Here is a 20,913-nt window from a genome sequence, read left to right on the forward strand (position 1 = left end):
TGTGAGCTATCTGAATAAAAAGTGTATCCATTATAATAGATAGGCTCTTACCTGTTATGTGTTGGAATGGAACCAGCACAAATTTTTTGGTTATCATAAGCAATAAAATGACAAAAATGAAAATTAAAAATATAAGGAAATTTTAAAAAACCACTTTGCTTTACAGTAGAAACAGAAGTGAAACATAAAATGAATGAATGCTTTCAAAGATCTCTCTTTTCTCTCTGTTTATTTATTTAATATCAGTGATATCCTCATGGACACACCATACCGCCTCTTTACCAGCCACTTTTTATAAGTATTTTATTTTTAATGCAAAACGCTGGACTTTGCATGATTGAAGTCTTTCATTTCGTCATTCATTTCATTTCTATTCATTTTCTTCCACTTGTCCAATTTAGGGTGGCAACTGGGCTGGAACCTATCCCAGCTGTCACCAGGTGTGAGACAGGTCACTTTGGAAGAGAAGTAGTAGTAAAATACAAAGTGAGTGGTTATATAAACATTTAATAATAAATCAATGGGATGAAACAAGGACATGAGAGAGCACCTTTGACAGTCTTAGTTTTGTTGTCAGTTTAATCCCTCATTCCTTGAATGCATATAAAATAGTCAGTCCAGTAGTAGCCTGTGGCTCCCAGCCCTTATAATCTCTAATCCACGGTCTGGGGCAGATTAAGAGCAACACAGGGGACTTCATCTTTCCAGGGAGGCAGGGAAGGGCGACAGAGGAGGACAGAGTAGAGAGTAGTAAAGCGTGGTGGGAATAGTTGTAGGGGAACTAAGCTAACTACAAGACACAGAGAGAAATGAAACCACTTCGGATAAGGAAATGTATGAAAGACAACTCCCAGGATGTGGTGTGAATGAGTGAACTGATCAGAAAAAAAGACAGGATCGCGTTAAAACAAAACATCACAGCAGGGTAAAGTTAATGGAAATGTTTTTTATGTAAAAAGTGTCTAGTTGATGAAACGGATAACCTCATACAGCACAGAAACTGGCATCCCCATCACCACCTCCTGTTGTACACGGGGGTTAGCTATCAACGGCTGAGTGAAGTGCCCGTGGCAGAGCAGATTACCCCTCTCCTCATCTGTCTGTCTCTCCGTTAGACTCCCCTCTGCATCCCCCGCCCTCCCTGATATTCACATTTCATCTGTCTTTCACCAAGGTAATTCCAGACAGTAGATGCGCGCCCCGGCTGGCAACTGCTGCTGCTCACAGTTGCTGCCGCTTCTTTCTCTTTATCTCTCTCCTGGGTCTCCTCCCTCTCTTTCTTTCTCTCTCTCTCTCTCTTCACTTCAACCCCACCCCTCTCTCTTGCCCCCCACCCCTCACGGACGCAGCATACCTCCTCTTTACCAGCCACCGCGCGTGCTGCTGGGGCCGATGCTAACACCCGCATACGGAGTGCGGACCGCGGGAGTATCGCTGCGCGCACCCTCGGTTAATTTTTCTCCTGGTAGCCCAGCCTACGTTTCCCCCCTCCTGGCGAAGAAAATAATAGTGGCTTTTGGAGCTCTCTATACTATACGTGTTAGAGCCCCCTCCTCTTTCTCTCATCTCTTCAGGAAGCTACAGACAATTCCGGAATATGGTACCTCTCCGTGTTAATGCCATGTGACAAGGCTTTTCATCATTTCTTGTATTGACTGTCAAAAGTCGCTGCTGGGTTTTGTTAAGGTGCTCTGCCTGTTGTGGTGTTTAAACAGTGGATAGGTGAAGGAAAAATAAAAAGACAGCCTTTGGGATAAATGGAAGTTTTGGCCGTTGGCTTGCTCCGTTGAGGCTGCTGCTGCTGCTGGTGGTGGTTTGGTGATTGGTGCAGGGGGAAACTGCGTCGCCAGGTCTGAGAGGCTGGGGATCTCGAGTCATTATAACAGAACCTGCTTTTCAAGATAACAAGGTTTCCTCTCACGTTATCAAATGATTACAGATTTATTCCCTTAAATGAGCTGCCACAACCTCCAGCCCGTCAGCTCGTTTTAACGCGTCGGCGTTTGGATGCGGTTTGTTTTCTCCACGGCTCAACGTCTCTACTCGTCCAGAACATGATTTAATGTTGGGAGGAATTTCAACAGGGCACCAGTCTATGACTACCCAGGAATCTCTTCCTCTTTTCATCTGCAGGCAAGCATTACACTCTCAAGAGAACACATAAAGACAGAGATCACCGGGAATTTCCTTCACCACCTTACAGATGGACTAAAAAAGGAAGCTTCTGTTTTCGGGATTTTAACTCAGTTTGCTCTCACGCAGAGAGCTGTAGTTTTTCTCGGTTTCTGGGGGAAAATATTTCTGGACATAATGAAAGTTATATCGGCTGTGTTGCTCGTTGCCGTTTTTTGGAGCCAGGAGTGGAAGTCGACACTCTCGGATTCAATAATTCACATCGGTAAGTTACTGCGCTTTTCCTCCTCTAAATCGCAGCCAGAACGAGACTCTCTGTGCGTCTCTCAGGAAACAGACGGGATGTTTCAGCCTTGCTATGCGCGGTGCTTCTTAAATCACAGCGTCGCTGGCGATATCTTTGGCGCACTGTGGCATAAAGTGGAGTTCTTTGTTAATGAAGCTCAGTGCATAGACAATATATTTTAAATGGATTTCAGTGCGAATATTTGTGAATTTTAGCCTTTTGTTCCACAGCTAAAATGATGACCTGGAGATATGCTATGCGTCATACAAATGAAGTTTGCGTTAGTGCTGGGGGCATTACTGAAAATCAGTTGCATCTATAAACCCATTTTCTGTTTAGTCTATCCATAGTGGGTTTGTTTGAAAAAAAAAAAATATATATCCATTTCTCTGTCTATATATATATATATATATATATATATATATATATATATATATATATATATAGTTGGGGCATATATTAACACACACATTAAAGGCGGACAATTTGCAGAAAAGGGTCTACCCTTAGAGTGCAGCGTTTGCCTTGCTTTGAGCACAGCGTGCGCGGAAAACAGGTGGTTTTGGATGGCGTGATGCTGCCCTGCGTGTCAGAGAGATTATCCTGGATGGTAGGAAATTTTCCACTTATAGATTTTCCTGGAGCACGGGGCACTGTCACCTTTCTTTCGCGAGCTACTGCAGTGTCAAGAGGAAAAGAAAAGGTTTTGTCTGTCCTTATGTCTTTTCTGCCCTCCACCACCACCCGCGTAGCATGGCACTGTTGCGTTGAGAGTGATTTCCAAATCAAGGAGCATACACTTTGAGTCGAAGTAGCAGCACCTCCGGCTCCTATAGGTTGGGGAGAGAGTGGGAGGGGGAGAGAAAGAGAGAGGGAGCGAGAGAGGGAGGGAGAGAGTTGACAGTGGAGAGCGTGCCTTGCAGGATGAGATGAGGACGCGAGGTGGTGGTGGGCACACATATTCGATGCACAACTCGGTGGCCTCGAAAATGCGATAGACCAGAGCGAGAGAGAGCATACACATGCAAAAAGATAAGCACCTGTCCACTCTTTATTTAACTTGAAGTGCATGGTCAAGATCACATCCAGATTCACTGACACACACACACACACACACACACACACACACACACACACACACACACACACACACACTCTTAAAACCATCTATCTCACAGTATTATGCTGCCAAGGAGGGAAGACCCTGATCCATTTAAACCCTAGTGATTTACAGAGCTGATCCCACGCCAGGTTTGTGGCTAACTGAGTGCAGTTTCCAAAATCACTGGTTGAGTTCGAGGTCCTTTCTGGGCCATGGACCAAGCAGATGCTCCACATTAGAACTACAACAGCAGTATGGTAAAACGAATGGGATTTGTCTTGTCGACAGCAAATGCATATTCTGGTAATTTGCAGAGAATGGAACCTGCCAATACTGAGTATAGGTTGCTCAGTAGATCAAAAACCTCCCTTTTGTTTCTGATTTAAATTTAGTTTTACATAAATTTGAGTGCTGTAAAGTCATTAAAGTGCACAGAAGCTTAGTTGTGGTTGTGTGCTGTGGTTCCTGCCCTGTGCAGGTGGCAGCGGTTAGGCATCTCATCCCCATGAGTGATGGTTTGATCACAGCAGCAGGTTCATGTTCTGCAAGTGTCTCACAGCAAGAGTTCAAATTTTTACCTGCTTGCTGACTGTAAGTTTCTTCAGATAAGAGTGCTAGCAACGTGCTTAAATCAGAGACATTTTCAGGCTCACCATAAACAAGACAGATCAAATTTGGGTAACTACACTTGTCAGCCACTGGAACTGTAGCTGGCAAGAACCTGCTGTTCTCTGTTCTTCATATACTTCAGACATGGTGTCAAATTTGTCTTCTTGGAATAAACTCTAGCCAATCATTTTTAAACCCAGTGTTTTACAACTGGCATGCGAAACCCAGTCATTCACCTACATATTACCCTTTAAATCTTTCTGAGAATGGGATTTGGTTAGTTGTTAAAATCTGCATTTTTTGCATATGAAGCTTCTGCAAAACTGCAAAAATTCAACAAATCCAAACTGTAAATTAAACAGATAAATAGATGTAGATAGACCAGCCCCTGACTGGGAATTTCGACATATATATATCTATATAGAAATAGATATATGTTTATATAAGATGGTGTAAACAAAGAATGCTTTTAAAAATGGAGGTGTTAATCGTTTATTTTCATCAATCAACAAAATGCAGCAAATGAACAAAAGAAAAATCTAAATCAAATCAATATATGGTGTGACCACCCTTTGACTTCCAAACAGCATCATTTCTTCTAGGTACACTTGCACATAGTTTTTGAAGAAACTCGGCTGGTAGTTTGTTCCTAGCATCTTGAAGAACTAACCACAGATCTTTTTATGCAGGCTTCCTCACATCCTTCTGTCTCTTCATGTAATCCCAGACACACTCGATGATGTTGAGATCAGGGCTCTGTGGGGGCCATACCATCACTACCAGTACTTCTTGTCCTTCTTTACGCTGAAGATAGTTCTTAATGACTTTGGCTGTATGTCTGGGACCATTGTCATTGCAGAATACATTTGGGACCAATAAACAATCATTTATATTTCTCAAAGCATTCTTTGTTTACAGCATTTTTTCACAGTTGCTTAAAACTTTTGCACAGCAACTTTTGCACAGCAGGAAGCAAAGTTAGGGGAATAACTCCAGCTTTTAGTATGTTAAATCTACAATACAGTGGAAACCTGGGCAAGAAATGCTTTGAAATGATCAGAACTGTGCAGTCTGTTATGGGCTGTTATTTCAGTTGGGTACAAGCTTATCTATGTATGCGTTTATGGAAGAAGGTTCAGTGCAGATGGTTAGCTGGGCAGTGTGATTTCTTGCTCAATCTCCTGTCCACCTTATTTCTAATCGATAGTTTATTTATTTCCCCACTAGATACTAGTGCTTTGAATCACAGCTAAAAGTTAGAAACACAAAATGATACTCTTTCTCTCTCGCTCATAGTATTCTTGTCTCTAAAATATCCATCCTTATCCTCACTTTTACAGCAGATCTTGGAAACGGTACATAAGCAAGGGTATGGAATTAGAAGACACAAGTAGAGGCGCATTGTGATTTGATCTGTAGCTCACAAAAGGTGGTACTATTTTAAGTAGAGGCCAGTAGTGGAGATACTTTCTCTCTCCGTCGCTCTATCTCTGCTTGTGTGAGTCCACATGTGTGTGTTTGTGTGTGTGTGTGTGTATCTTATTGACTTAGGTCAACATGAAAAATAAAAAAGTAGTATGCCCACCGGGCGCATCACGTTGACATGTCAGAAGTAATCCCTCTTTAATCTCTTTGTTGCTGTTGAAGATGGAATGAGGGGACGAGGTGGAAAACTAGACATGCAAGCGGAGATGCATATCAAATAGAGAAAAAGAGGAAGACAGAGAGTAAAAAAGCACCAACAAAGGGAGACTTTATATCACCATCACATACCATTCAGCTGTCTAATCTGAGAACCTGTTGGTCTGTAACTGACTTGCCGTTATTTGGGTGATATTTGCAGGAGTGACCGGCAGATGTTTTCATCTTGCTCTATCCAGGCATTAAATGTGATTGAGCTGCAAGGGGAGCTGGCACTACTGCTTTGCCAGTTTCTCTTTTTTTTCACTCTGTCTCTCTCCCATTTTGTCTCTCTAATGATCAGCATGCAGAGAGAAAGGGGGGGAGGCGGGGGGGAGTCCGCTTGCCTCTTGGCCCTCACTGCATCGTGTTCTGCATGGCAATGTCTCTTTGCTTTATGAGGGCAGTTCATATTGGTTCTTCATGTGTGTGTTAGGGAATGAGAGATACCGGTCCCCAACAATGTGAAAAAATGTTTCAGTGAAATAAAAAGCATTTTTAACTCCTGTAATTCTGGTTGTAAGAGAACTCGGTGAGCTCTGAAAATGAAAAGAGTGACGACCCGAGGCAGACAGTATGTTGTCACAGTGTGAGAGATCGTGAATGACCAAGACACACACACATACACACACATACACACACATACACACAAGTACATACGGGTAATTTATGTCTGCTTTCATATGACTATTAGTGTATTATATTATATATATGTATAATATATATGTATATATATTTTTTGATGCCACTGGAGTCTTTAAAAAACTCTGAACCTTCCCAGTTCATTTATCTGTGGTGCTTAATTAAAATCATGTATTTTCAGTGCTGAATACTGAAAGGTCAACCCGCAGCACTTATCTAAAACTTCAGTAAATAGCTGACAGTTCTCAGTTTTATCATTGTATTCCGGCTATGTAAGCAAGCATGCAAACACTTCAACCTCGTGACCTTTACCAGAGAAGCACATTTGTATTCTTTGGTGATTTATTCAGGCAAATTAAGTCCTCACTGTGGTGTCACTGAATTTTAGCCATGCAGTGTGTCAGAGTGCATCCACTGGTACATCAAGCATTAGAGACGAGTCAAAGATGCTGGCTTCTTTCCCTTGTCTGTGAGCCTGGTTCATCCCGGTTCAAGCGATGTCTTGCACAGTTACCTTTCTCTGTCTCTCAGCACGATCACCATTCATAGCACTTTCAGTGCTGTTTATGTTTTTCACTTAGTCTGAGGCTACAGGTTGTTATTATAGTATATTATATTATTATCATTTTTAGTGGATCCATAGTGTAGTTGTTTACATTTGTCTAGTGAGCAAAATATCCTCAATTCAATCCTGGGAGGAGACACAAATCACATAGAGGTTATGTCAGAAAAGGCATCTGGCATAAAAATCTGCCAAGTCAAATATGTGGAGCTACCCACTGTGGCGTCCCCTTCTGAATAAGGGAGTAGTCAAAAGTTGCTTTTGTTTTATTAAGTATTTGATGTCTTTTTGGTTTCAAATTATCTTTTTTGCAAAAAGTGAAATATTTGTATAGTAGAAATTTTGAAACAGAAACCATTTTTACGAGGGCAACACTGCTGAGGTTCCTCATAGCTGCCAGCAGGAATGCCATGTAAAACAATTTTTTGCACTGTTTTTCGACATGCTTGGCAGTGAGGTTGTTAGAGTCGTACCGAGGAACTTGGAACAGCTCTGCTTCGGAGGCTGCGTCTGTACCTTCTGTGATCCCAGGCTGACTCACTGATGTCGATCACACACTTCCCTGATGGCGCTGGTTTATGGGTAAGGATCTTAGCTTCTAATGTGCTGCTGACAAGCAGCCCATGTGTTGCTAAAACTGGGCCAAAGACTGTGACCACAGATATTTTAGGTCCACTGAGATTCATTTGACACGGCTTAGTTGTTCTGTACTGTAGTTTAGCATGGGTTCTTTGACTACCCACTACCATGTACTAAATGATACAGATTCACGTCCTATATTGGTGAATGGCTCCTGGGATTCGTATTTAACATAGTTGCATTCTTACATCTTACACATCATGGTAGCTTCTCATGTTATTTAATACAGACAAATATCCAGAAACATAGAGCATTAATTTGTTTAAAAAAACCCTGTTTCAGTCAGTTATCACAGACTTGGTAAAGATAAAGCAGGCAAGCAGAAAAAAAGGTTATAAAGTGACGAGTGAGAGAATTGACTTCGAGATTATTGGATCTTTGCAGCGCTTGAACACGGGGGGCTCAGTCCTTTCATACTGTTGAGAAAGAGAAGAATTTCTGTCATTTGGATGGGACGAGTTGAAAGACCAAATGAGAGGTTTCCATTATTTACAGGGTTTAGAAATTGGGGTGGCATGTCCTGGTTTTTCCTTTCACTTTGGTGCTATTCCGGTCTTTTCCTTGGAGAAGGATTTCTAAACATCTCAGTTTGTGTGAATGGCTGTTCTTGTCTGGTTTTGTCTCCAAGTTTCACAGCTGTCAACACCGCTTCCTTTTTGAAACTGTCCTTTTCTGTTTGTGTGTGCACACATATATTTAAATCTGAATGTATGCACCAATTCAGCAGGGTGGGCGCTTGGCAGCGTGTGTTAAACGCTTCATCTCTTTTGAGTTTTATGTCTGAGTGTTGACAGATGTGCTGGTCCGTGCTATCTTTGACTTGAAAGATTTAGCTCCTCATATTTCTTAGTGCATGAACAATAGTGAGGGTTTTTCTCCTTTTTGTTTTGTATGTGAATATGATTAACTGAGGTTCAAATTGTTTGTCTGGTTTCTGTATGTTTGCGGTGTGATATTTGGGACTGTTATGTATCTTCTTGTAAAGGAAAGAGACAGACAGTGGCAGCTGCTCTGACGTCTGTACCTGGTCACTGAGGCAGAACCCTTAACCAGGCAAAGAGAGAAATTGAGAATGTGTGTGTGTGTTTCTGAAGTTGAGATGAAGTGACAGGTAACTGTGAGAAGAAGTATGATTGCTTGTCTGAGGTTGAGTGCAGATGCAGGCGAGGGTAGACTGGCCTGCCCTGCTGAAGGTGCTTCATCTCACTGTATCAGTCATAATACAGGTAGAATGGACCAGATGGGTTGGGAAGGACTTGTACAACACAAGGCCTTGTTCCCGGATGATTGTATTGTGCGTTTATGCAGTTGGCACACGCTTAATGTCATCTGAGGACAAAAACTTTTGTTGCAAGTGTCAGCTTGCTTTTTGCGTAGATTGATTTAAACCACTTCTGGCAGCACAGAATGCATGAAAAATCCACACAAAAAATATAAAAAATGTAAAGGCGTGCCTTTGTGCCTCTGTGCTCTTAATATTGTGTTCTCAATGAAATATTTTCAGCTGGATGTATTTTTCAAGAGCGGAGAAGCTAGCTGATTTTGGAGACTGTGCAGCGACTAGAAGTTACTCACATGGTAGAAATAACTGAATAACTATTCCTTAAAGCGAATATGTAATCAGACAACCACATCGCAGAAACCCAGTGCGTTTAGGCTTGTAGACATGGTTAAGATGACCTCCTGTATTTCAAACTGAACATCAGAATGAGAATGAAAGCCAATTTAAATGATGTTGAACTTGGCATGGTTGTTGGTGCCTTGCAGGCTGATTGGTCTCAGTATTCCACAAACTTCTGACCTACTGAGATTTTTCTGCAGAAGCATCTATAAGGTTTATAAAAAAACAGAAAAAATCCAGTGAGCAGCAGTTTTCCGGATGAAAATACCTTGTTGATGTCAGAGGTCAGAATAGAGTAGCCATACAGCTTGTAGCTGATAAGAGCAACAGTAACTCAAATAACCACTTGTTATAACCAAGTTATGCAGAAGAACCATGTTTTCCATTCAGATGGAAACCAATTTTTCCATGCTAGACACCTTGAAGCAGATGGACTACAGCAACAGTACACCTAAGAACAGGAAACTGAGGCTACATTTCACACAGGCTCACCAAAATTAGACAACAGAAGAATGGAAAAACTTTGTCTGGTCTAATGAGTCTTCATTTCTGCTGCAACATTCATATGGTAGAGCCAGAATTTGATGTAAACAACATGAAAGCATGGATTCATCCTGCCTTGCATCAATGGTTCAGGCTGCTGCTGGTGTAATGGCGTAGGCGATATTGGTAAATGGAGTGGTTTTTATATAGTGCTTTACTACTTGAACACTCAAAGCACTTTATACCACATTCATTCATTCACACCCATTAATATGAGCACTTTTTGTCCACACATAAGTGCTTTCTATCTAACATTCACACACACTGGTATTGTGAAGAATGCATCAGAGAGCAACTTGGGGTTCAGTATCTTTCCTAAGGATACTTGGATCATCAAAATCCTTGGATCGAACCACCAACCATCCTGCTCCAGATGACCTGCTTTACCGCCTGAACTACAGCCACCCCACTGGGGATACTGGACCTCACAACCCCAATTCAGCATCATTTAAACACCATCTCCTACACCTGTATTGTCCCTGACCATGTCCATACCTTTATGATTACAGTGTACCCATCTTCTGATGACTGCTTCCAACAGGTTAACTCACCATGTCATAAAGCTCAAATCATCTGCTTTCTTGAAAATAGCAATGAGTTCACTGTACTCAAATGGCCATCACAGTCATTAGATCTCAATCAAATAGGGCACCTTTGGGAAGTGGAAGAAGGGGAGATTCACATCATGGGTGTGGAGGGGACAAAGCTGCAGCAGCTGTGGGATGCTATCATATCAACAAGATATGATAGCATCACAATCTGAGGGATGATTCCAGGACCTATATATAGTACAAGGGTCCAACCCTGTACCAACAAGGTGTCCATAATAAAGTGTTTGTAGAGTGTATGGTGAACCTTATGTATGCATTGTAATAAATACTAGTGGGACTGTCAGCTTTATGTGTGTGTGTGTGTGAGTGTGCAGTTGCACATTTCTGTTGCATGTACTATATGACATATATACTATATGTGGGTGTCCTTGCGTGTTATTCATGTCTTTTGTTCCTCTTACGTCCTTGTAGCTGTGTGAATATTTACAGCTGCCCTCTCCTTCCTTCCTCTCTCTTTTTTGTGGTTTTTCATGGTCTTGTTCATCGTCTCTGCTGACACAAATGCTGTTTTAGTCTTCCAGTTATCTGCACTGTGTCTCACAGGGGTACAAGGTTCCCTGAATGTGCAGACAATATGTTTTTGCATGTGTACAACATTTGTGTGAGTGTCTCAGGCACACTTGTGTGTGAGCATGCGAGCACGCCTTAGTCAGTGTGCATATTGTCTGAGCTTGCATGCAAGTAATAGTGGTCATTTGTAAGCACACGTCCTGACCACAATCTGTGTGTTTGGCCACATATTCAGCATGGATGTTTGTTCATGCATCTTTGTGCAAGAGTGTCTGTGTGAGTGCCAACATTATTAGTTTCTTTTTTCAAAAATATTTCCTCCACAGCAAATTATGGAGTGGCAATCTAAAGACAAAGTAAACATGACATTTGGAAGTTTGTTCTGCATTGTGCACACATGCAGATATACTAACACATGTGGCCCAGTATACGCATGCGAAGAAGGACAAATTGGCGAGGGAAAATACCCCTGCAAAAAATCTTGACAGTTACATTTATAACACTTTGAAATCCAAAGAGCATTGCCTGCATCGCCCCTTTTGCTCTGTCTTTGCTTCATTCATTTGCGAATGATTCACTGAACAGTGACGCATGGAGATGATCGGTCACGAACTCTATTGTACTAGAGCTGCACAAATCTGATCACATGCATGTCTTGTAGTGTGCTTTCTGCTTACTTTTAGTTTCACACTTTCACTGGTAATTTTCACAACTCTCTCACAATGATCCTTTTCTTATTTTCAGTGAGAAGTAGTTAATTTCCACGTTGTGGAGGAAAAAAAAAATTTATTACACGATTCTGTCGGCGTGGCCCTTTTCAGATTTAATGATTTACTTTGAGAGCTCAAAAGAATATTTAAGAGTCTTTTTTTTAGCTGTTCTTTGGACTGCTTTGCAGAAATTCAAACACAATACTTAACATGTGACCTGTGCAACATCAAACACACAGACGTACATCAGCACACACACTCAGATGCTCACAAGATGAAAACAGTACATAAATAAGAAGTAGTAGCTTCTACCTGATAGTGGAGGAAGAAAAACTTGTATTACTGTTGGACTCATTTCTGTTTCTCAGTGAATAACACAGTGAGACTTCACCCCTGACTTGGCCTCTGCTCCCACCTCAGTCTCTGTCTGGAGTCATATTCTCTGTGATATAATGTTTCATATCTGTACCTGTGCTGTATGTATCCATATATATATATATATATATATATATATATATATATATATATATATATATATATATATATATATATATATATATATATGGGCCCCCCCCTCTTTCCCCATTTTACCTCCTTCCGTTGTTCTCCCCTCTCCCTCCCTGTCTCTCCCTCAGTGCTTAAAATGCTGTCAGCGATTACAGAAATATTGGAACATTGGAACTGAGAGGTGTTAAACACTTTGCTAATCACTGTCATGGAATTGTAATGTGTTGTTTGTTTGTCTGACACACTTGGCAACACGTCACAACGCTGCCTGCGTGTGCCCATCTGGATTGTAGCGTTCACTGTAGTGTTCCTTAAAGCTCTGAAAAAGAAATTCCCACAAATTCACAGCGAGAGCAGATATTTGCACACAGTTTGCTTTGTTATGTTTGGTAAATTATTTCATCTGCTCGCAGTCAGGGAGGAATTTACGACTTTTGTTCTTACCCATATGGAAAAGAAATAGTAAAAACTTATAAAACACTTGCATAAGATGTGGCCTACTTCATATAGTGAATCATATCAGGCTTATATGATTTACTCATGAAGGTGGCCACTTTCTCATTACTTTCATATATTGTTTTAGTAAGTATCCAAAACATACAAGTTTCATTTATATAATTTTTCAAGGGATCTTATATCTGTTTTCACTCTTGTATGCTTTTCATACAAGTTTCACACAAGACAGATACAAACTTTATAAGATTTATATCTTTTCCATATGGGTAAGGCCATCATTGTTTTTCATATGCCACAACTTACTGTGGTAGACAGTAAGTTGTGATTTAACATCGTAAATCTGAGCTGAGCTCTTTATAGGATAAAGTATCCTGAACATGCTCCATTTGGGCTGTTAAGGTGTTGTACCTCATATCAGATTCAACAAAGCCACTTGTGGACTCTTGATTGTTGGAGTAGCGCCCCCTGCCTCTACCCTAAGTGCTGCAATGCACAGAAAACCCCTCCCCCATTTTTTTCTGAAGGCCTGCCGCTGGCTGCCTGGTGCCCTGGCTCCTGTTTTAACTGCTAGTGGGTGCATTTGCTTATGTCTTCTACCGTGTGTTCATAGCTCCCAGTTGGGTTAAACACAGAGGTCAAATTCCTACACAGACGTGCAGAATTCTTGATTTTATATATATATTTTAAATGTTTACAGTCAAACTATGTGCATCTATGGAGATCAGCACATACTTTGCATTAACACAGATCCGGAGGCTGAAAACCTGTCCTGTGAAATGATTTATGCAGACGCTCCATGCAGTGCAAACAACATAAGGTAATAATAAATATGCTAGACAGACAGTAACAGCTGTGTTGGTCATTCAAACAGCACTACGTGATGAGAATGTGTCGCTGATCTAACTGCATTAATGCAGCTCCCACTGTTTCTTATTATTATGTGTGGCGTGTCTTAGAAATGTAATCTACAGCTAATTTTAAATACATATTCCATTATAGTATATAAACATATAGCTCTTGTATCTCTTATTAAATCAACACACGCTTGTCTCTTGGATGCCCCAATGTGGCATAAGTCACAGCCTCATAATGGTTTACAAATTTGTATCCTTAAGCAAGTCAAGTAAACTTCATTCTTATTTACAGTAATGAATGCCACAGGGACTTCTAGCGAGGAAGCAAGCATATTGATTGTTGTTGCGTTTTGTTTTTTCTTTTTTGCGCTGATTATGCAGCCACTGTAAAAGTAGCAGCATCCAGATTAAAGTGGTGGAATATTAGGTAGTGCAGGTAACTCCCGGGAAATGTTTTGCTTTTGTGTGTGTAAGGGGCTTTGAACCTCAGAAAATAACATTCTACACTGCTTGCTTAAGGTTTAAATCATTACTATGGTTTCTATTTCTATTGCTGACATTCTTCAGACTAGAAGAATTGTTCACTCCAGAGCCAAATGTATGTGATTTTAAAGAGCGGAAGTGTTGAAAAATAAATTAAAGCTGCTTTGGCGGAAATGATTTATTTTTAAAGGATTTCTACAATTTTTATATGTTTATTTATATCACACTGTTCTTTGTGTTCCGGTATTAAAAAAAGAAGCTATGTCCATATAAAAAAAAAAACTACTAAAAGAAATGTCTTACTTCATTGTACACTCAAGCACAACCACTACTTCGTGCACAGTGAATCTGTTATTGAGATGGCATCATTAGAACCCGTCTGGCTGCAGAGGACCCTTTGCGCTCTCTTTTTCTCACCCTCTATGCTTTTGACTTGCTTTTCTCCTGCTCCTTTGTCTCTCCTTTGCGCCTCTCTCTTGCATTTCCTTTACTCTATGTTCTTTAACCATCTGTTGAACCACTATCAAAGGAAAACTCACATTTCTGTGTCCTTTTCATTAAGCCTATATTCTTTTAGTGCCTTCTTTATGTGACGTATATCTAAAGTGTATTCTCCTTGCTACCAGCTTGACGAATGCATATTACTGGCGTTTCTCAGATAGAATTTTTCATAGTTTCAACAACAATGTTCAATACAGATGTAAAAGTGATGCTACCATCAATACCATCTGAAAATTTAAAAAAAGGTGTTTCAGATGTTTTCAGTCACATTGCCACAGTTGTGTAAACTCAATCACTTAGCTGTGCTTTCACAAATGTTCATGATGGTACTGCATAAGGATGCAACCATAACAACGAGTCACTTTAGGAATTTAATGTTGATTTCTTCCCCTCTAGATATTCCACAATTAGATGTAAGTGGTACAAAGTTTAAGAGCCATGAAGGCAAAGACAATGTAATGTTACAGAGCGAAGTCACCAGTGCTTAATAACAGTGGAGTTCCAAACCTCCTCTGGCATTCCCATGAGCACAAAAACTCTGCCCCAGGTGCTTCACGGCACGAGTTTCTGTGGCCGAGGAGCTCCAGTAGGTGCAACGTGTATAGATAGCCCAGTACTTTTGTCCATGTAGTGTATAATAAGACAGTATTTTTGGTACTTAGATGACATCTACAGCTTTTTTCTATATTTATATACATTTTGAACATTTCATACTGATATTTTAACCCTTAAACCACTGGTGTCGAACTCCAGGCCTCAAGGGCCGGTGTCCTGCAGGTTTTAGATGTGTCCTTGATGCAACACAGCTGATTTAAATGTCTAAATTACCTCCTCAAGATGTCTTGAAGTTCTCCAGAGGCCTGGTAATGAACTTATCATTTGATGCAGGTGTGTTGCCCCAGGGTGAGATCTAAAGCCTGCAGGACACTGGCCCTCGAGGCCTGGACTTACCCATCCTTGCTAAAAACCCTTTGACTGATAATTGAGCTTAATAATTCACTGCACTGTAGTCACTTTTGTAGCATTGCATTGGAAAAGAAATACTGAGTAATGTTAAAAATGTTATTACAGCATTTTGCTAAAGTTTTGAGTCACCTCTCATTTCTTTTTGTATTTTTCTTCCAATAAACCAGACTTTCTTGTCATTTTTTAAAAGTGGTCTTGAACAGTAGCTTTTTTCTGAAGGTCTTTCAAAGATTTTCATTGGGCATTGGCTGTTTATTCACCCAGTCCTTGCATTTCAAATTTTTCAGAACAATGTCTTTTTTTTGTTTGCTAAGCCACTTAACACTGAGCTATGAAGCATAAAAAGTGTTGTGTCTATCTATGACAGAAAACTTGGCAAACAATCAATTATAAATTGTTTCTTTAGGCCGTTTGTTACTAAAGAGACAGGCTGTGTTTCTGCAGCCTGTTGCAAAATTGTATAATTTGTTGCCACTTCTTTAGCGGAACCTATGAAAAAAGACAAAGATAACACGGTGTAACAGGTACAAGGTATGACAGGTGTATTTTTGCACAAACAAGGCGAATTCCAAAAGGCTGTTAGATAAACTTGACATATCTGAGCATAGTGTACAATGTGTCCTTAAAAACAAGTGGAAGAAATGAGAAGAAATGGCATGCCACAGAAACATATACAATTAAGTCATGTCTTTAAGAAATGGGAAAACGCCAACAAAAACCTGACACAGGACCTGAGAGATGCATCTGGTCCTTCAGCTGATCCATCTACTGTTCAGTGGAAGGGTGGCTGTCAAAAAGCCATTCTTAAGGAAGGGAAACAGGGAGAACAGGCCGAAGTATGTCAAATTTAACAAGACCTGGACTGAAAACAGATGGCAGCAGGTCTTATGGAGTGATGAATCCAAATTTCAGATTTCTGGCTGAGATTGTCATCAGTTTGTATGGAAGAGGTCAGGAGAGAAGTGCAGCAGTCAGTGTCTTCTGCTAACATTTGTAAAGCAGGGTAGAGGCTCTTTGAGGCTGAGGTTTGAGTCTGCATTTCAACCAGTGGTGTTGGAAATCATTTTCAGTTATGAGTTATGAACACAGAAATGTATTGGTAGATTTGGCTCCACCATGGAATATTATCTGGTTAGCGTCTGGTTGGGATCTACTTCATTTTTCAGCATGACAATGATCCAATACACACTGTCAATGCAGTAAAATCATACATGGATAGAAAAACAGATCCATCAATTGGTCTCCCCAAGCCCTGACATCAATAGTACTTAAACAGTGTCAGCCAACATTTAAAGAAGAGCATTGAATGTCTTTTAAGAATCCTGGAAAACTATTCCCCAAAACTCAAGAGGTAAGAAGAAAGCTTGCAACAGAGAGTTCAGGATGTGTTGAATAATAAAGGAGGTCATACCAAACATTGAATTAGAATCCTACAAACTCTGTTTTTGCCTTGTATGCTGTATTTGTATCGATGGTTTCAATAAATCACTGCACCATTTTCACATTTCACTTGCAAAATATAAAGAAACGAGGACTGACTCAAGACTTTTGTACAGTGCTGTAAATCTCAGTGGAACTTTTTCAGGTAAAGCACTCTAACTTTTGGAGATACAGATACTTCACTGCAACATGTATTTTTGTGAGCGTGGTTTCTCAGTAAATACATGGGTTAAATATAGAAACTAGTAAAAACAGGCTTGAATTTTGCTCCTCTTTGCATTTTTGCCTGGAGTGTTCCTAGGAGGGAGCATCCACTTGACTGCAACTTCAGTTGCAGAGAAATAGTTTAGCCATCTGGGTTGTATTTGCAAGATATATGTTCTTTGAGTGCTTTAAGAACATTGCCATTAATCTTCATCATCAAAAACATGTTAACGACGCCTGGCTGCATTAAATAAGATAAATTTCTTGAGTTTCATCTCAGTTCACACCGAGCCTGCTAATGTTAGCTGACAAAGCTCTGTGGGTGAATTATGAGAAGATTTGTTCCCTCGCTCTGTCTTACAGCGGAGTGTGCACGTCTTTCAGCTCAAATGTTTATGCGATCTGATCAGTCCCTTTATCTTTGTCACCAGGGTACCATTCTGCAGCTTGACTCAGACTCTCTGTTTAATGTAGCATCCAGATGCAGGGAGGATGGTGTCTACAAACAAAGAAGTTCTTAATGGTTATGGAATAGAGAAGTCCTCTTTTGAAGCACTCTTTATAACTGTTGCATTATTTATTACTTCAGTTAGTTGAATGATAACTACACTTTTCTTTTTGATTTAACACAGTGTAGGTCAGGTTTATGTGCATTTTTTTTTTACTCAAATCTATATTCAACTACTCCCGTTGCACTAATTTGCATTACTTGTATTTTTTGTAATGTCTCGACCCTCCTCTGGCTCATCCTTGTTAGGATAGTCTCAACAAAGTGGGAATTTATAAATTGCGTGTGAAGAATAATCTTGTCTAAGTGTTTATTGCTTCAGGGAAAGCGGTGAACTTCAGTCAAGAACATTTAAGCTTCATGCACCACGAGTTTTGTTGCATTTAACACACTGTAATTCAATTCATAACTCCATGTTTGGATGAGTAGAATTTGAATGTCTTTATTTTGCTTAATTTCTTGACCCTTTTACACACACTGTGATGTCAGAGGGTGCATTATTGCTTTACCTTTGTTATTTACAGCCATTATTCACTTGACTGAAAATATCTCTTTGCGGTATTAAATAAAAAGAATTAGAACTGGGTCCTGGTAATCCTTATGCAAATGTCTTATTCAATTACACTGTGGTCCTGAGCATAAGTCTTGTAGCTAAATCTTAAAAAGTTAAGCTGAAAATCCTCTTTAGTCTGAAGGTCCCGGCTCTAATCGTCAGGATATTGTTGTTTTTGCTCCTATTAATTCCACTGATTTCCGGTGACCTCTGTGTACAGGAGAAAATACGAGTGGGCATCCTTTTATTTATTTATTTTACTTTTTATATGTGTATGCATAGAAAAGCTTGTGGGGAAAGGACAATCAGATTTGTGCTCCATTTCCAAATTGTCTGGTATTATTTTGAAAACTATAGTGCATGCTCTCACACATACATGGAGAAACTGGCTTACGTACACTCAAATTTAACAGAGTTCAAAGAGCTTAGAACCGGACATGCACAGTAGGACAATGGGCTGTAATTCAGGAAAGGTTTAGTGGTGAGGGGGAGCGCAAGAGTGGATTAGTATGTAACAAGGCTACAAAGGCAAGAGTTTAAAGTCAATATTCAGAATTAAAGTGGAATTAACTTTAGACGGCAAAAAGTAGTGCTTATTTAGATATTCCTCGTCTCACTCTTTGTGGATGTTCACAGTTTATTGATGACACAGAGGTTTTTGTGTAGCATGTGTTTCATTTGTTTTCTGTTTATCTGTGTGCATGCATGTGACAGGGCTTTAGTTGGATTAGTTTGTCATGTCAACAAATTTCTAGATTTTACATCAACAGAGAGTGATGCAGTACAACAAGACTTATTATGGTATTTTGGAAATGTTAAACCCTCCAGTACTGGCAGCAGAAAGCCAGCGTTAGAGGAAATATAATTTTCAGCTCACAATTTTATTATGAATGCATTTTAAAAAATATGATTAAACAAATCCCGGCTCGGTTAAATAATGTGATTTCTTTATCGGTGTGTCTCTGTATCAATAAATACACATATCAGATTTACAGTACACGCTGTAAGTGGTAAACCTAGGCAGTCAGCTGATAATGTGCACTCCTATCTCCTGTTGTCCTGTCTAGCTGTGCTGCTCAGCAGCCCAGTGGAATATGAGAACAGACAGTCTTATTTTTTCATCTCCATGTAGTTGCCGAGGGTTATGCACACTGGACAACCATCTAACCCCAGTGCATTACTGTGCAGTCAAGCCAAATCAGGCCTGTGTACATTCTCTCATACTGTATGTGTGAGTGAGCGCTATAAGGATCATCTCTGTGCACGACATGCTGTACAGTATGCTTGAACGTGTTGCCATATCGCCATATTGTAAAAAATGCCATGGTATGCAGCGTGTTTGTGTGCCTGCGTACTTATGGAGACTATGTCTGTGAATATACGCAGTACGCTTGGGGAAAAGAGTGTAATGTGTAATGCGTCTTAATTCTTCAAGTGGAAAAGTGACAGCACTGCTGAAATGTAACATTAAACAGGGGATGTAAGAGATTACATGAAAAGTTGAAAGGGAGCTGACATAATGCATCCCAGTGGGAAGTTTCTAAACAGTGTCCAATTATGTAGCCTGCTTATTTGAAATTATGTTTAAAAGCTCTTCTTACTATAACAGGTTTATTTGATTTACTCTTATTTGCATTCCTTCCAAACTGCCTGAGAGCTGCTGATGCCGCACTATGTATTTTAAACTTTTTTAACAATAATTAACAGTCAGTACTAGTATTGACTGCCTTCATTCCAGTTTTTGCTAATTACTTGGATACTTGGAAGTGTGTTCCTTTAGATGTAAAATATGGTTATAACACAGATTTTATTTTCTGCACCGGTCTTGATCTTAAATCAGACAGTAGAGAAATGTAATTAATGGCTAGAAAGCAATATGCATAATATGCAATACATTCTACTGCGCTTTATTAATATAAATGAGCGGTTTAATGACTTGTGGTAGTTTTTTTGTAATACCAAGCCGAAGTCAGCTGGTATGTAAGGTTTCTTTGTATGTTTGATGGCAAAAATCCTAGAATAATGGAGAAAAAAAACTAATTAGGAATTTTTTTAAAAGTTTTGTGAAAGCTGTTAATTTACAGATGCAGACACCTGTGGTCTGTTGGTGATTAACTCAGTCAACAATCAAGTAGTCAGTACATCCGTTGTGGAGGATGAGGAAGATGTAGTGCCTGTTAGCCGAAATAAGTACATGGTATGCACTTTATTCCAGGGAGGAGCAGCGTGTTTTTGCTGTGGCCTAAAGACATGTGGTTGGATGTTTCTGGTTTATGTGCATGCTTTTTAGGTTATTATGCAATGGATAGTGACTGTAGTCTGAGGGGAATGCCTTTGGCAGAGTGAGACAGGAATGGTAGCGTGCATGCTCTTTTAGCACCACTATCTCACATCAGTTGAGGGTTCATGCCAACTGCCTTAGGTCGAAATCCTCAATAATTTTGTGTCAGTGTTGGGTTAGTAATTTAACTTCAAAGGTGTGATTTCTACTACATTTAGAAGGTGATTTGACATTTTTGAAAGGAAAACAATCTCTTTCCTTTTCTTCATCCTGTCAGATAGCGATAGTGACCCGTAAGCACGGCCATAAGGTTATGACATGAAACGAGGCTGTCATATTAGCGAGTCGGAAACATCTAGCAATAACCTACATTTGGGCAAGTTCTGATTTTCAGGTACATCAGTCTGCTAATGTCACCTGTGTGAACTGGAGGTTAAATGCCTAATGCATTAATTATGAATTTATTTGGCACAAAAGCTCTATTTGATTCAGCAAAAAAAACAACAAAAAAA

General features: G+C 40.0%; 1 protein-coding gene across 3 annotated transcripts in view; it reads left to right on the forward strand.

The window, feature by feature from the left end:
* Positions 1 to 1,199: 1,199 nt before the first annotated feature.
* Positions 1,200 to 20,913, forward strand: part of grid2 (glutamate receptor, ionotropic, delta 2) — a 507,657-nt gene continuing 487,943 nt past the window's right edge. For all 3 annotated transcript variants that reach the window (XM_006789768.2, XM_006789769.2, XM_006789770.2), the window contains exon 1: positions 1,200 to 2,398. In XM_006789768.2, the coding sequence (XP_006789831.1) occupies positions 2,311 to 2,398 (88 nt within the window). In that variant the 5' untranslated portion in view covers positions 1,200 to 2,310. The remainder of the gene's footprint in view (positions 2,399 to 20,913) is intronic.

This window comes from Neolamprologus brichardi, chromosome 12, assembly GCF_056152115.1.
Source record: "Neolamprologus brichardi isolate AB-2024 chromosome 12, ASM5615211v1, whole genome shotgun sequence".
Classification (NCBI taxonomy): Eukaryota; Metazoa; Chordata; class Actinopteri; order Cichliformes; family Cichlidae; genus Neolamprologus; species Neolamprologus brichardi.